Source organism: Pelodiscus sinensis, chromosome 2 (genome assembly GCF_052426305.1).
Source record: "Pelodiscus sinensis isolate ZL-2025 chromosome 2, ASM5242630v1, whole genome shotgun sequence".
Classification (NCBI taxonomy): Eukaryota; Metazoa; Chordata; order Testudines; family Trionychidae; genus Pelodiscus; species Pelodiscus sinensis.
The window spans coordinates 147623097-147639892 of NC_143053.1; the positions used below are offsets into that span (position 1 = coordinate 147623097).

Consider the following 16796-nt stretch of genomic DNA (forward strand, 5'->3'; position numbering starts at 1 on the left):
ACACACACAAAATGGAAAATGACTATCTAGGAAGGAGTACTGCAGAGAAGGATCTAGAGATCTTATGTTCTTATGTCATAGTGGACCACAAGATAAATATCAGTCAACAGTGTGAAACTGTTGCAATAAAAGCAAACATGATTCTGGGATGCATTAACAGAAGGGTGAGAGAGAAACAAGAAGTCATTCTTTTCTCTACTCTGCACTTGATTAGGCCTCAATTGGAGTATTGCGTCCAGTTTGGAGCACCACATTTCAAGGAGGATGTGGAGAAAGAAAAACAAAAATGATTAAAGGTCTAGAAAACTTGATCTATGAGAGCAGACTGAAAGAATTGGGTTAGTTTAATTGGAAAAGAGAAGCCTGACATGATAGCCCTTTTCAAGTACAGGCAGTCCCCGAGTTACGCGGATACGAACGGGGATTTTCTTGCCCCGGACGACGGGAGTGGCGGACGCCCGGTCCCGCCGCCGCCCCCGTCCTCCGGGGCGAGAAAAGCTGCTCTGCCTCTCCCTGGTCTGCTGGGGCGGAAGGGGGGAGAGGAGCCAGATCTGCGCCGCGTCCCACCCGGGTCCTCCTCGCTTTGCTCAGCGTCTCCCTGGTCTGCAGACCAGAGAGACGCTGAGCAAAGCGGCGGAGGACCTGGGCGGGATCGCGGCGCTTCCAGATCAGCGCCGCGATCCCGCCCGGGTCCTCCGGCTTTGCTCAGCATCTTCCTGGTCTGCTGGGGGGGGACGCGGCTAGTGCGCCCTCCCCCAGCAGACTAGGGAGACTGGAGCAAAGCCCCGGGCCTGTAGTAGAGCAGGTGGGGCGCTGCCGGTTGGTCCCGCAGCACCACTCCTTGGCGCTACTGGACCAACCCGGCAGCACCCCAGCTGCTCTGCCCCAGGAGTCCTGATTCAGCTGCTGCTGATCAGTTTCAGCAGCGGCTGAATCAGGACACCTGGGGCAGAGCAGCTGGGGTACTGCTGGGTTGGTCCAGTAGCGCCGAGGAGCGGCGGCGCTACTGGACCAACCCAGCAGCACCCCAGCTGCTCTGCCCCAGGCGTCCCCAAGTCAGCCGCTGCTGAAACTGACCAGCTGCTGACTACAGGAAGCCCCTGGGCTTCCTGGAATCAGCCGCTGATCAGTTTCAGCAGCAGCTGACTTGGGGATGCCTGGGGTTCTTAAGTTGAATCTGTATGTAAGTTGGAACTGGCATCCAGATTCAGCCGCTGTTGAAACTGATCAGTTTCAGCAGTGGCTGAATCTGGACGCCAGTTCCGACTTACATACAGATTCAACTTAAGAACAAACCTGCAGTCCCTATCTTGTACGTAACCCAGGGACTGCCTGTACCAAAGAGGGAGAAAAATTTTTCTCCCTAACCTCTGATGATTGGACAAGAAGCAATGGGCTTAAATTGCAGCAAGGGAGGTTTAGGTTGGACATTAACAATGGTTAAACACTGAAATAAATTGCCTAGGGAGGTTGTGGAATCTCCATCATTGGAAATATTTAAGAGCAGGTTAGATAAACATCTCTTGGAGATGATCTAGATCTGTGGTATCCAACCAGTTCTGAAGCAGTAGCCACTACAGTGGTTAATACTATAGCGAACTGCCCACACTCAGCCAACCAAATAGCCACCACACGTGACTAGTGGCTAGCGTGTTGAACACCACAGATCTAGATGGTATGTGGTCCTGCCATGAGGGCATGGGACTGGACTTGATGACCTCTGTAGGTCACTTCTAGTTGTAGTATTCTATGATTCTGTATGTAATCAACTATTTGCAGGATTACAGCAGTCTGGTAAATATATTATCCTAATTTGCTGCTCTGTGTCAAAAGCAAGAATAAAACAGATCTTTTGGGCCTCCATCTTGTCCCTAATACATTACTCCAAGGTATCCCCCAGGGTACTTTGGACAACTGGAAATCACAAATTTCAGAAAGCTCTTGCTTTCATGAACATGACTCTTTGGAGAAATGGATGCTTTAGTGTGGTTTTATGGACTAGCACAAGGGTTGGGAAGTTAGAGTCTGTGGGCCAGATGTGGCCTGCCAAGCCATTTGATTCAGCCCACAGTTGCCCTGCCACTCCTCTGCTCGCAGGCCAGTCGAAGCCTGGGTGTGGGGAGGGAACACACGAAGTTTCCTTTCCCTGCGAGGAGCACATGGCACCAGAGAAAACTGCCAGTGTTCAGAACAGCTGGCATTTCCCTCTACCCACATGTTCTGGCAGGATGGGGCAGCATGTGAAGTCTCTAGAGGGGACAAGTCCTCTCCTGGCTGAGTCCTTGCTCCTTCAGAGGTAGCCAGCGACCACTTCCAAAATTTGTGAAGTGCCCTCCCCCATGGACTAGCACATAGTGAAAGCAAATGTTCTGTCCCTAAAAAACATGTTTTCTACTATAGCATAACAATTTTTTAGATGTATTTTTTTGTAAACTGTTACTTATTTAACTGGTCAATGTGGAATTTGTTTTTTGTTGAAGATATTGTTCCTATTTCTTCTCTTGCGAATAGTTCTGTTGACCTAATTTTAAGAGTTGATAGTTTGAAGTTACATGTGCGATTTTTTAAAAACTTTTAGGACTCTCTAAATTCTGAATCAAAACAAGAAAAAACAAATGAACGTTCTACAAAACGATCTGATGTGACTTCGATGGATATTACTGACTCTAACACTGGTAAAATGTTAAGAATTTAAGACTCCATTTATGTTCTTTAAATATATTTTAACCCTCACATTGAGTCTTGTGAAAACTTCTAGATTTTTTTTCTGCCTCACTGAAGCAGAGTTTCTAAATGATTGAGTTTGAGTAGTTTAGATTAATAGGCTTCTATTTCTCCATAGATATAGGAAGGCATATTGACCAATCAGAAAATACAGGCTGTTCACACAATAAATTTAAATGTAGACATTTATGAGACTTCTTAAATTTATGGTCATTATATTGACCCACTGGAAATGAATGGAAGACTTCTGTGTTTCCTGAAAGCACATGCTAGTCTTTATATGTACAACAATGTATGCATTTTAAACATTTGCAACTTAAAATGTCCTAACTGTTGTTGAATTGATAGGGACTAATTACTTCATCTACAGCATCTAAATGTGTTAGTCTGGAGAGCAGGCAGTAGGATTGCACTTCCAGGAGGACTGATGAGGCTGGGTCATTGCATGCAAGCAAACAAGACCATGATATTTGATGCCATAGTCCTGATTTAAGAAGGTTTCATAATCTTTTCTTCCCCTTTCTCTTCCCCTCAAACAGGAACAGACTAGACTCAGATCCAGTCTACTCACAAAAATTGTAGAATTAACTAAATTGATTTCTTAGCCAGTGTAGTTAGATGAATTCAATCTCCCTTTTTCCAGCAGCTGAACACGGCAGTTTCTTAGCTTCCATGGTTTTCCTCCTGATATATCAATACAAGACATTGGGTTTCTCTAGGAAAGTTCGTTCTTGAGACTAACAGGGTCTTTTTTTTGTCATACCCAATTGGTCTGATAGGAGTCACACAGTCATACCAATAAGTAAAAAATATCCAGAAATTCCAGTGCATCTCCTTTTTATGTAACTTTTTGACAGGTGACATTTCCTATGAAGTATAGCATCTGAAATTTTCAATTAAGAAGATGTCATTAGTAAAACTTGGAATTATTTGCAGTGTATGAAGTTTTGCAACTGTGATCTCTTTCTTTCTTTCTTTCTTTCTTTCTTTCTTTCTTTCTTTCTTTCTTTCTTTCTTTCTTTCTTTCTTTCTTTCTTTCTTTCTTTCTTTCTTTCTTTCTTTCTTTCTTTCTTTCTTTCTTTCTTTCTTTCTTTCTTTCTTTCTTTCTTTCTTTCTTTCTTTCTTTCTTTCTTTCTTTCTTTCTTTCTTTCTTTCTTTCTTTCTTTCTTTCTTTCTTTCTTTCTTTCTTTCTTTCTTTCTTTCTTTCTTTCTTTCTTTCTTTCTTTCTTTCTTTCTTTCTTTCTTTCTTTCTTTCTTTCTTTCTTTCTAATTTCATAGTGGAAGTAACTTATTTTTTCCTTGCAGGATTTTCATCTAATTATGTGTCAAGCAGGAAGCATCCTGCACAACAGCCATATGACAAAAGAGCAGCAAAATCTAATGTTACTGGAACATTCATGAAAAGGGATTCACAGTCAGTGAACATTTCAAAAAACCATGCTACAAGGAAACATGGGTCTTCTGCTACTGAAGAGCCATATCCCTCCTATTCTCAAAACACAACGTCTAATGAAAGATTTTCATCTGCTGCTGAAAGATACGCACGCCAAAACTCTCTAACTGGCTCTTTGAGAACATCATGTGAAAATGATGTCACTACTGAATTTTTCAATAGTGTAAGAAATATGGATGTTACTGAGGTTAGAGCAACTCTACAAAAAATAGCAGCCACAAATACGGCCTTCAGAGGTAATCTGCTTAATTTTTTTATAGTAATTTTTTAAATGCTCTTGTGAAGTGGAGCTGGGCTCTACAGACAAAAGGTATCTTATGGATTTATAAGGACAGAGGTTGATGAGACAATATTGTCTTAACACTATCGTCATCTTTTTATTTTATTTTATTTTATTTTATTTTATTTTATTTTATTTTATTTTATTTTATTTTTTTATTTAAACCTTTATCCCTAAGAAATGTTTGTTGTTTGAAAATGTTAAATGGAGCTTAGTTTTTATTGCTTTTGAATATTTTCCTGTAATCTCTTATTAATGTTTACAGTTTTTCCTATCATGAAGGTTCAGTTGACTACAATGAAGCATGCCTTCTTTAAAAAAAGAGAACCTGAATGGTGGTAATAGGTTATTTTTAGGGTTTGAGATTTATTGCATATAAGAAGCATTTGTAGACTTCTTAAGGACATGTCTACTCATTCTCAGTAATATTTTCAGAAATTTGCTCTGAATCAGGAGGCATGTATTTTCATCTACTCTAAATTCCTGATAAGAGTCCCAGCTTCTGAACTCTCCTACATCTCTATATCCAATTCTTCAGTTACCTTCCCCCTCACAAGCAGATTTTCTCATCGCCAAGCCTAAAATAATTTCTGTTTGCATCTGGAATTTTGGTACCATTTTGATCACTAAGACTCCTGAGACAATTCTAATAAAATATGTATAAATGTGTTTCATTTAGTATGAAATCCTCCAAAACTAATGAAAATATCTGGTTGTTTAATCAGTACATTTATGTATGTATGTTTTTAATTAATCATCACTAGAAGAATTTGATTTGAAAACTTGCTAATAATCTTCTCTTCTCCCTTTTTTATTAAAGGCATGGACATTCCAAATGTGATAAGGATCTTAACTGAAAGTGGGACTATTAGAGCACGAAACAACTACAATGTGCAGTGATACGGGGAAGTAATATTGTAATGTGTAAACTGAAGATTTGTCACTTACATGCAATTAATTTCAGTGTGTTTAAACTCTCTACAATATTACTTGTAACTCCAGAGTAATAGTTTGCTTTTGCAGTTTTGTATGTGATATTTATTTCTTCCAATAGCTGGAATGTCTGTATTTTTGAAAAGAGACTGTAATGTTGATGCCATGTTTTATTTTTTTTTTTTTTTAAAGATTATCACTTTTGAAAACTATCCCTAAAAATGGTTTGCTAGATCTTGGTCAGAGAGCTTTTGGGTTTTACATACAGGAGAGCTAATATTTTTTCTTAATTCTTCATACACATAACTAGAGAAATTGCATTGGTGGAGTAGAATATACAGCCTTGACCCTTCTAGGTCAATTATAATTCTAATTTGATTCAAGAGCATCTGTATCAGTGTTTCTCAAAGTGGGCCATGGGTCTGCTTTAGGAAAGCTGCTAACAGGCTGCTCCGCTTTGTTTATCTAAAGGCTCTGCAGCCACAGAACCTCATGGCTTCCATTGGCTCCAGTTCACCATTTTTATCCAAGAGGAGCTGTGGGAAGCACCTTTCATTAACAATTAAGTAAAAAACCCAAAACTAGTTTAAATACCTAAAATGTTAGTGTTTTTGTTGACGTTAAGGCTCCATATTATTAAACCCCACACATCATGTAGGCTTCTGAAAAGTTTTCACCACAGTATCTTTTTAGTAGTTGTAAGACATTTTTATTTATAATAAAAATTTTAAGTAGCTGATATGTGTTAGTTTTCTTGAAGCTGCTGGAAAAACACCCAGGCCTGTTTGGGTGCTTAGCCAATCCTTAGAACAGAAATGGGAAAGCCAGTGACCAGTTCAGTCCCTTGATAGATTTGATTGGAGGGATAGAGCAACCAAGACTTCCTTCAGAGATGACAGGGAATTCAATCCTCCCAACTATGCCAATCATAAATGAATCTCTTCCTCATTATGTGTCCCCTAGCAGCCAGGCATGAAATCACAGCCCTTTCACTGGGCCAGTGTCCCCCATTAATGTCTGCTCCAGCACCATGGCAGTTTCTCTGTCTGGTAATTCAGCCTCCAGCCAGATCACCACGATTAGTCCATTTTTCTGGGACCTAGCTTCTCTCACACTAAAAGTTCAAAGAGGACTTTACACAGAAAGAAGTCCTTGTGTCCTCACTGGGGCTTCTGATTTCCCTCCAGCCTCCTTGCTGAGCTTGGTAACACTCTCTGGGAACATAAACACCTCCTTTGGAGTCAGTAGAGGAGTCCAGTTCCACTCTGATACCGATAGCAGCCCAGTGCCCTGTATCTAGCAGCTAGATTTGTTCCAGTTTTCAGCCCAGCTGGGTTTTATTAGTGCTTCAGTGTGGCCCATTAGAAGGAGGTACATGGTGCTTCTCAGGTAAGGCTCATTCTGTAATCAGCTTTGCTAAGCCCAAGGCTGTGCAGGGCGGGGGAGAAAAGCACCCTGTTATAGGCCTGCTTTGATCAGGCCTACAGTTACTGGGTTGAGGCCCTTGCTCCCCATTTCAGAACAGGTTACCAGAGGGGCTGAGTACACATGGGCCCCACTGGCTGGAATTGGGAGTGTTCTTGTTCTGGTGATTCTGACATTGAGGCCCTTCGTCATTCAGAGGCTGACAAGTGAGGTGAGGGGGCAGGAGAAACCCCTATGCTGATCGGAAGGAGGTCAAAGAAGCCATATTCTGTGAGCTGAAGGGTTCATTTGTCCTGCTGTGGGAAGTGGAGCTGGAGAGTGGAGATGCCATGTGAATGAGACTGCATGATGCTGTCTTCACGCTTGAGGGGCTGGAGACCCCTGTCAGAAACACTGTCAGGAGTCAAGTGCCAGGACATCTCTAGGAAGCTACTTCCTAGGAACAAAACAAGGCTGAAACATTGATGGAGATGTCTTTATCCTAAGGCTGTGATTCAGAGGGCGGGGAAACTCCCAGCCAGACAGTGAATTAGGGATCCCATTTCTCTTCCAACAGACCCACATACCCTGAGGAATAAAATGGCTCTTCCCTCCATGAAGGAATGGAGTCTTTCATCTAAGCCTCTTTGAGATCTAACACTGCTTGGTTTGATAGGATCAGGTGAGCCTGTTCCTACTGCTCTGAGGTGGATCAGCTGTAGACTGCACCTGTTTGGGAAGCTGACACAGATCCAAGGGCCTGGAAGACAGTTGGGTAGGAGGCTCCTCTTCATTTCACACTCAGACTCTATAGAGGGGCCAAGGGGAGAATAAAGGACAGAAGATGAAGCTAGCACTGAGCCTTTATCTGTGGGGATCGCTGAGCTTCAGTGGGGCTTAGGGCTGTGGCCCTGACACAAAAACCGTTCTGTGCCATATTATAGAATCATAGAATAATAGGACTGGAAGGGACCTCGAGAGGTCATCGAGTCCAGCCCCCCGCCCTCAAGGCAGGACCAAGCTCCGTCTACACCATCCCTGACAGATGTCTAGCTAACCTGTTCTTAAATATCTCCAGAGAGGGAGATTCCATCACCTCCCTTGGCAATTTATTCCAATATTTGACCACCCTGACAGTTAGGAATTTTTTCCTAATGTCCAATCTAAACCTCCCCTGCTGCACTTTAAGCCCATTACTCCTTGTCCTGTCCTCAGAAACCAAGAGGAACAAATTTTCTCCTTCCTCCTTGTGACACCCTTTTAGATATTTGAAAACCGCTATCATGTCCCCCCTTAATCTTCTTTTTTCCAAACTAAACAAGCCCAGTTCATGAAGCCTGGCTTCATAGGTCACGTTCTCTAAACCTTTAATCATTCTTGTCGCTCTTCTCTGTACCCTTTCCAATTTCTCCACATCTTTCTCGAAATGTGGCGCCCAGAACTGGACACAGTACTCCAGCTGAGGCCTAACTAGTGCAGAGTAGAGCGGCAGAATGACTTCACGAGTTTTGCTTACAACACACCTGTTGATACAACCTAGAATCATATTTGCTTTTTTTGCAACAGCATCACACTGTTGACTCATATTCAACTTGTGGTCCACTATGACCCCTAGATCCCTTTCCGCCATGCTCCTTCCTAGACAGTCGCTTCCCATCTTGTATGTATGGAACTGATTGTTCCTTCCTAAGTGGAGCACTTTGCATTTCTCTTTATTAAACCTCATCCTGTTTACCTATGACCATTTCTCTAACTTGCTAAAGTCATTTTGAATTATGTCCCTATCCTCCAAAGAAGTTGCAACCCCACCCAGTTTGGTATCATCTGCAAACTTAATAAGCGTACTCTCTATCCCAATATCTACATCATTGATGAAGATATTGAACAGTACGGGTCCCAAAACAGACCCTTGAGGAACTCCACTTGTTATCCCTTTCCAGCAGGATTTAGAACCGTTAACAACAACTCTCTGACTACGGTTATCCAGCCAATTATGCACCCACCTTATCGTGGCCCTATCTAAGTTATATTTGCCTAGTTTATCAATAAGAATATCATGCGAGACCGTATCAAATGCCTTACTAAAGTCTAGGTATATGACATCCACCGCTTCTCCCTTATCCACAAGGCTCGTTATCCTATCAAAGCTATCAGATTAGTTTGGCATGACTTGTTCTTCACAAACCCATGCTGGCTATTCCCTATCACTTTATTACCTTCCAAGTGTTTGCATATGATTTCCTTAATTACCTGCTCCATTATCTTCCCTGGGACAGACGTTAAACTGACCGGTCTGTAGTTTCCTGGGCAGGGAGAGCTCTGGGTGCAGAGGAGGTTGGGCCAAGGAAAGAGGAGAGGAGAGTGCAGATGAGGGGAAGAGCTGATGCCCCAGATGAAGGAATTTTGGAGGCAATGGGAAAGACCCTGCTGCACAGAGAGGAGAGAGTTTGTCAGTGCTTGGGAGGCTCCACTGCTCCTTCTAGCCCCTCATTGACAGAGACTGCAGCAGGGAGTGGGAGCTACTGAATATGGAAGGGCATCCAATGAGACAAAGCCCCTCAGGCACCTGGCACAAGTGCTGGATCATGCAGAGCTGGTGCATCGCGTTGGCCATGATGTCCTCTTGCTGCAGAGGAATGAGAACCTGTTAGAGACTCAGTCCAGGAGCAGGTAATGCTTGTAATTAATTAGCCTTTAAAGAGCTGGGTTGGAGCATCTCGGGACAAGCTGCCTCCCTCCCGGTGGAGGTGAATTCATCTCCCTTTCCAGTAGCACCTGCATGGACCCTCATTTCCCACCAGGCTGCTTGCTCTCAAGCCAGCGATTGGTGATAGGATGGCAATGAGGCCTGGGGCTCCACTCCCATCTCCTGAGTCTAATGTAACTGCTTAACCTGTCCCCCTTCAGCTGCTGGGCTTCCCCCAGAAGAAATAAGGCGAGCACCAGCCCAGCCTGACTGACATGCAGCAAGGGAGTCATGGATGGCTCGTGCTCCGTCCAGAGGAAGAATCTCTGCTCCCAGAGAAGAACTTTCTGAAGACCTAAACCCAGAAGGACACACGGCTTTTGCAAATTGCTCAGAGCCATGTTCCAAGTCCTCCGGCTAGAATTGCATCACCCTCTAGTGGCCCAAGAGCAGGGAAATGAATTTGCATATCCTCCTTCGGGGGGGGGAGGGGAGTAGTTTAGACTTACCCCCCCCCCCCGAGATCTACTTCCAGACTATCATGGCCCCTGTGATAAAGTGCCCTCCAGAAAGAGCCACTAGAGGCTTGCCTTGACTATGTCAAACTCCGGGAGAGCGATGGTGAATCTGAGGAGGGCTGTGCTGCTCTTAATGTCCCTGGCTCTCTCCTGGGACACCCTGGGCATGAGCCAGAAGTTGATGTGCTGTGGGGGGAGGGAGGCAGATCAGAGTCAATGGGCAGGTGCAGGTGTGGTACAATTGAGACGTGCGTAGGGAGGAATAGTTGTCATTGATCGCAGAGCTTTAGAAGAGGATTATTGCCCCCAGGATGATACTTCTATCCTGCAGATCACAACTTATCAGTCTCTCTCTAGCTTGGGACAATCTTCAGTGTTGCTTTCACACGCATCTCACTTGTACTGTTGCCATTATTACTATTTGGTACTTCTTTCATGGCACATATATTCTTGTAATGCTATTCTTTCAATGTGTGTTTAGTGATTTGACTCGTCTGTGCATTTTGTAATAACCACACAATGTAATTTTTTGTTGGTGGTAGTTTCAGACACCTGAGATTTTGCCATTGACTTGATGGAAATAGGAGCGAACATCATGAACTGCAAGGTGCTGAACACTCTAGTCTTGATCCAATAAAGTACTTCAGTAAGACTACGTACTCAAGGGTTATGCTTTGGATCAGGGTGTGAGGACTCAGTGCCTCACAGGATCATGCCCAATATTTTTGAGCCCATGTCTACACTATGAGATAAGTTCGAATTTATTAAGACTGACTTTTTAGCACCCAGTTTTGTAAAGTCAAAAGTACATGTTCCCTGTGTGTGCAAGAATGCAACATACTTCCAAATTTCGCATTCCCATCAATGGCTACCATCGAATTTGAGAGCAATTCACTGTACCCCTTTTCATTCTGGGTTATGCTCCCAGGGCATGCTGGGACCAAAACTTTGCAGCAGGTGTTTCTGAGTACGTCATCAGTGCCCCTACTGCACTCTTTCCCCCATCTTCCTGAATGGCAAACAGCCCAGTCGTGCCATTTTTTCCTCTTGCTGGTTATCGGTGCAGATGCCATAGCAGCATGAGCATGGACCGCATCATGGATGTTGTTTCTCATCAAAACTTTATGATGGTGAGGTTAAGCTGGGTGCACCTAATCCTGGGGTATGCCCAGAGCATATCCAGGTTTTGCCAGAATCAAGACAAATCTTAAGAGGACATGAACATACTGTCCTGCAAGGCACTTGAGAGAATTGCAAATGCTGCCTGTATTCAATTCTCTAGACAGAGTGAAATGCTGATTGTGGTGCTGAGAGGCAAGCACAGACTGGTGGGACCACATTGTGATGCAGGAATGGGACAATTAGCAGTGGCTGCAAAACTTTTGCATGTGTAAGGCCATTTTCATGGAACTTTGCAGATTGCTTTCCCCTGCCCTGAAGTGCAAGAATTCCAGAATGAGTGGAGAAGCAAGTGTCAATAGCCCTGTAGAAGCCTGAAATGCCGGTCAGTTGGGAATCAATTTGGAGTTGGGGAAATCTAGAGTGGGTACTGTTGTGAGCCCAGTAGCCAAGGCAATTGATGGCCCTTCTGCTACAGAGGGTACTGACTCTGGGAAACTTGGAGGACATCATGGAGGGCTTTGCCATGATGGGGTCCCTAACTATGATGGGGTGCTAAATGGACTGCACACCCCCAGCTTAGCACCCGACCACCTTGCTAAGAAATACATAGACCACAAGGGGTACTTCTGGATGGTGTTGCAGGGGCCTGTGGCTCACAAGGGCTGTTTCACAGACATCACTGTGGGATGGTTGGGAAAGGTGCATGACATCTTTAGGCACTCCCCCTTTTGTCAAGCTACAATCTGGAACTTTTCTCCCCAACCAGAAAATTATAATTGGAAACGGTGCAATGCCAGCAGTGATCCTTGGAGACCCAACCTAACCCTTGCTTCCATGGCTTGTGAAAATATACACGGACAGCCTGGACCGCAGCAAGGAGTTAAACTACAGGCTGAGCAAGAGCAGAATGGTGGTATATAATGTGCTTTTGGGCATTTAAAGGGAAGGTTTTGCAATTTGCTAGTTAGGTTGGACCTCAGCAAACACAACTTTCCCATTGTGTGCTCCATAATATTTGTGAGAGCAAGGGGGAAACGTATCTGTACAGGTGGACTACTGAGGCACAGTGCCTAGCCAGGGATTTTGAGCAGCCAAACACCAGGGCGATAAGGAGAGTACAGCGAGGGGCAGCACTAATCAGAGATGTTTTGAAAGACAGTTTTATGAATGGCCTGTTTTGAGTCACAAGTGTTGCTCTCAATGACGTGTCCCTGCATTGTGTGCTTGCCTGTACCCTCCCTGCCCTTTCAATACAGGCAATAAAGAGACTGTTGTGCACAAATCATGCATTTTTATTAAGGGAACACAGAGCAGTGACAGAACAGGAATCCAGGGCAAGAGCTTGGAGGGATGATGCTCACAATTGTGAGGACAGCCTTTTTGTTCACAGTGCATCCCTGGGAGCTGAGTGTGAAGCTGCCCTTTCCTGCCCCCCTCCTCCATTTACCCCCGCGTTCTAGACCCATGGGAGAAAAGGCTATAGAACCTGGGGAGGAGGAAATGTTGGTTTGTACGGGCCAGAGGGGGCACCTGTTCAGGAAGGAGTCCTGGAATGCTGCCATGCAATCCATCACATGGAGGATAACACTCTCCCATGGTACTTCACTTCCTAGTCCCTGAACACACTCCTTTCCTGACACTCTGCACACATCACCTCCAGCAGTGTATTCCTCCACTCACTTCCTCGTGCCCCGTCCAAATTGGTGGATTGCATTTGCACCTTGAGCATCTCTTCCCTAGTCCATTTTCACCTGTGCCAGGTGGCGAGCTGGTGGGGTTGGGGGAGAGTGCAGCAGGCTGACTCCTTTTCCTGCTGTAATGAATTCCGTGGAGCAGACTTTACAGGGGCTACATTGTAGAGTGTAAAGCCTAATCTGTTAGAACAAGTCTGTCTAAAGACACTAGGGATGTGTCATGTACAAGGCCACAGTTGTGCTTTTAAGGAGTCACTTTGCAGCAGATACACCTCAGAGTTCGAAGGGGAGCAACTGGTGGCAAGCATGGGAACGGACAGGCCAAGGCACAAGCCTGCAGGCGGGAGGGGGGAGGAGGTCTGGTCATGGTGGCAGGGCAGGGGCCCACACAGCGCCTATGTGTTCTGCACCTCCCCTCCCTCGCCCCATTTGCCAGGAGAATGAAACTTTTCCTTGCCACAGGACCGAGCAAGTGGGAGGAAGGGGAGAAGGGTCCAGGCATGGGGATAGGACACAGCAGGGGCTCATGTGGCACCCATGTGTTCGGCACCCCCTCTTGCCAGGAGAGTGCAAATTTCCTTGCTGCGGGAGCGAGCAAACGGGCGGGAAATGAGAGGGCGTCTGAGCATGGTGGCAGGGCAAGGCAGAGGCTGACACCATGCTTCATTGGGGATGAGAAAACAAAGGCCGGAAGATTTACTGCAGAGATACCAGCTGAGAGCTTCCTCTGCTTCACCCAGGTTGCCATATGAGCTACCAGTCTCCAGATCTCACACAGTGATCGGGAACAGATTCTGACTGAATGTGGCCAGAAACCTGGACTTTATTCTGCACTGCTTTGTGCTGCAATGACGCCAGACCACTTACTGCTGGCTTGATGTGGGAAGGTGTCCTAGTGTGGAGGATGGAATAAGGCCGCCTCCCCAGAAACCTGGGGAGAAGAATTAAAGACTCTCTGTATGGAAGCTTTATGGAGACGTGCAGAGAGGCTTCCCGCTCCCTCTCCAGACACAATAACAAGCTATCCTGGGAACCCCCCCAGTGTAGGTACAGTGGCCACCACAGATCATACCCAATTGCCTTATTTACCCTCTTGTAGCAAGATAAAAAATGTGAACTCACCAGAAGTGCCCTCCCTGGGATCAGTGCCCAGCTGTGAGATGTCCCGGGAGAAGGGCTTCGTCTCCAGAGTTTAAAAAGGTCCCAAAACATTGATTGCCCCACTTGACTGCTGACCATTCTCCTCCTCCTGCACCACGCTGTCTTCCTCACTGCTGCCCGAGTGTCTTGGGCGGAATCCATGGCCTAGCTAGGATCACATGCACTTACTTGTGGAAGCAGCACGTTTACAGTGACGCTCCAGGTCATCTATTTACCTCCTTTGTTTTTTTTGGTACGGCTACCTCAGCTCCTTTATTTTCATGTGGCACTGCTGGGCATTCCTGAAGTAGCCTTTCTCCTTCGTGCCCCTTACGATCTTGGCATAGTCATCTGCATGCCCTTTACTGGTTTGTAGTTCAATGCAAACAGATTCCTCTCCTTGACAGAAATGAGGCCCAGGACCTCCTGCACACTCCTTGCTGGTGTTTGTCTCATGGAACTTGAACTCATGGTCAGGTGTGCTGCCTGCTCTGCAGTCTGCTCACCATGCTAGCCACACAGGAAATAAGATTCAAATTTTCTCAGGGCTTTTCCTGTTCATCTGGAGTGCAGTAGTGTTGAAAGTTCTGACCAGACTGGTCATCACGGAGCATTGTGGGACACCTCCCAGAGGCCAAGAATGTTGACTTTTAAAGCACTGAGTCTACGCTATCGGAATGTCGCTCAGGCAAGGTCGAATTTAGTGGTTACTCCTTGTGAAAGTAGTAGCACAGAAATCAACTTTAATGGCACTCTAAGTCGATGACACGGGCTTGGTGGTGTGGACTCACTGTTTAGAAAATCTACCTAATTCAGCTAAGTTCCACCTAAACTCCCAGGCTGTCTCTACACTGGCACCCTTTTCCGTAAAAGGGACGCTAATGAGACACTTTGGAATTGCAAATTCTGCGGGGGATTTAAATATCCCCCGCGGCATTTGCATGAACATGGCTGCCGCTTTTTTCCAGCTCGGGGTTTTGCCGGAGAAAAGCGCCAGTCTAGACGGGATCTTGCGGAAAATAAGCCCTTTTCCTACTTGAAAGTATATTTAAATCCCCCACGGAATTTGCAATTCCGAAGTGTCTCATTAGCATCCCTTTTCCGGAAAGGGGTGCCAATGTAGACACAGCCTCAGTGTAGACCAGTCCTGAGTGAGCATGTTTTTCTCTAGTCCACTGCATCTCAGGAAGTACATGATGTGCCATTTAGAGGAGATGGTTAATAGAGTTAGGCCTTTGGAAGATGTCTGTAGGTCTTAAGAGCTACAGGGCTCTAGTTCTGCATCCTTAGCTTCTGGAAAGCAGGATAGAAGCCTTTTCACACATATAATGGAATTTTGCTTGGAAATGTAAGGCTGATTTTAATCCTCTGCTGTAACTCCAGAAAAGAAAAATAATGTAATTACATCTAATCAACAACCAGACTGGGGTTTTGAACAGTGATGTACGAAAATGGCTTCTGACGATTTTATCAAAAGTGTCTGGTTTTTCTTTGCATTTCTCATTCAGCTCTGCAAAGTCATGTTAGATCACAACAGACAAACCAAGGTGAGTTTGGTATGCACCGTCAAGGCCAGGAAGAGTAAATCATTTCAGAAACTGACACCACTGGAATACCAAATACGATTTTCAGTCAATGGAAAAAAAAAATCCAAGAATATTTTAATTGATGAGCAAGCAGCCCCAGGCTACTTATCAAAAGTGAAGGGCAACTCTAGGATTGGGTTAAGCAACCCAGCCTGCTGCATGCCCCATTAAGGGCAGGTATAGGTTCTATTTCCTGCAAGAGTAACAGTCAAGTGTCTTTGGCAGAGGCATTACAGGAAGTTGGTGGCATGGGCATCACTGGGGCCCAGAATGCTCCCCTTGCACTTTTGCCAACTGTAACGTCAGGCAAATACGGCTAACACCACAGCTTCACAGCATGCTTCAGGGGCTCCAGATGAAAATGTCCTGGCAAAGAATTTCTCTTAGCCAGTTTCCATTGGGGGCAGATTACACAGCGAGAGACTTGACTTGACAAGGGCTCCGTACTATAACAGCCAAGTGAGGAGAAGCCAAAACAAACTAACAAAACCAGCCTGCTCTTTTTAAAAACTCTCAGGGAAGGAGTAGTATTAACCATTCATAAGGCCCTTACATTAGGGCCATGATTTAGAGCTCCCAACCTTAAAATCAACAGCTGAAATCTCTGAGCTACTCAGCCCTGTGAGAGCCAAGAGCCCACTGCCTACATGGTTTCCAGCCCCCTCGGTCCTGCTCAGTTCCCTTTTCCTGTTTAAATTCCCTCTCCCAGGGCTGGGCAAGGAGTTTTCTTGATGACATGCAGGCTGCTTTATTGTAGATGTCAGCCTGTTCCTTAAAGGGGCAGTACACGCCCTCCTTCACAAGCACTTTGCATATGAAGTCAAGATTCCTCTGACACATCAGGTGATGTAAAGCTGGCCCATCCACTCTTCTCTGCTCCTCCACATAAAGGGTAGGGAGGCAGTGGCAGATTAGCCAACGGGTCCTGAAGCCCATGTCATTGGGCTTTGATCAGGTGGGGGCTCCAGAAAAATGGATGCCTTAGCAGAAATCCACTGCAGGCTCATGGGAAATCTGGAGCCTTGGCAGGTGTGGAATGGGCAGAGGAAGCCCCCAGCACCCTGATTCTAGTCCCCAATAGGAGCGCTGGTCAGTCAGGATGGGGGAATACCCAGTGTCTCTATCCTAGTCCCTGTTGGAAGCCATGGGGCAGGGTGAGGGAAATCCCAGTGCCCCAACCCTGGTTCACAGCAGAAGCATGGAGCAAGAGAGAATTTTCTTGCATTTGAAAAGAAAAAGGGGTGAAGTAAGTCCTG

General features: G+C 45.3%; 1 protein-coding gene across 3 annotated transcripts in view; it reads left to right on the forward strand.

The window, feature by feature from the left end:
- LOC102445275 (uncharacterized) overlaps positions 1 to 6129 on the forward strand; it is a 63309-nt gene extending 57180 nt beyond the window's left edge. For all 3 annotated transcript variants that reach the window (XM_014581786.4, XM_006113053.5, XM_006113054.5), the window contains exons 15-17: positions 2579 to 2675; positions 4030 to 4413; positions 5278 to 6129. In XM_014581786.4, the coding sequence (XP_014437272.1) occupies positions 2579 to 2675; positions 4030 to 4413; positions 5278 to 5357 (561 nt within the window). In that variant the 3' untranslated portion in view covers positions 5358 to 6129. The remainder of the gene's footprint in view (positions 1 to 2578; positions 2676 to 4029; positions 4414 to 5277) is intronic.
- Positions 6130 to 16796: the final 10667 nt, after the last annotated feature.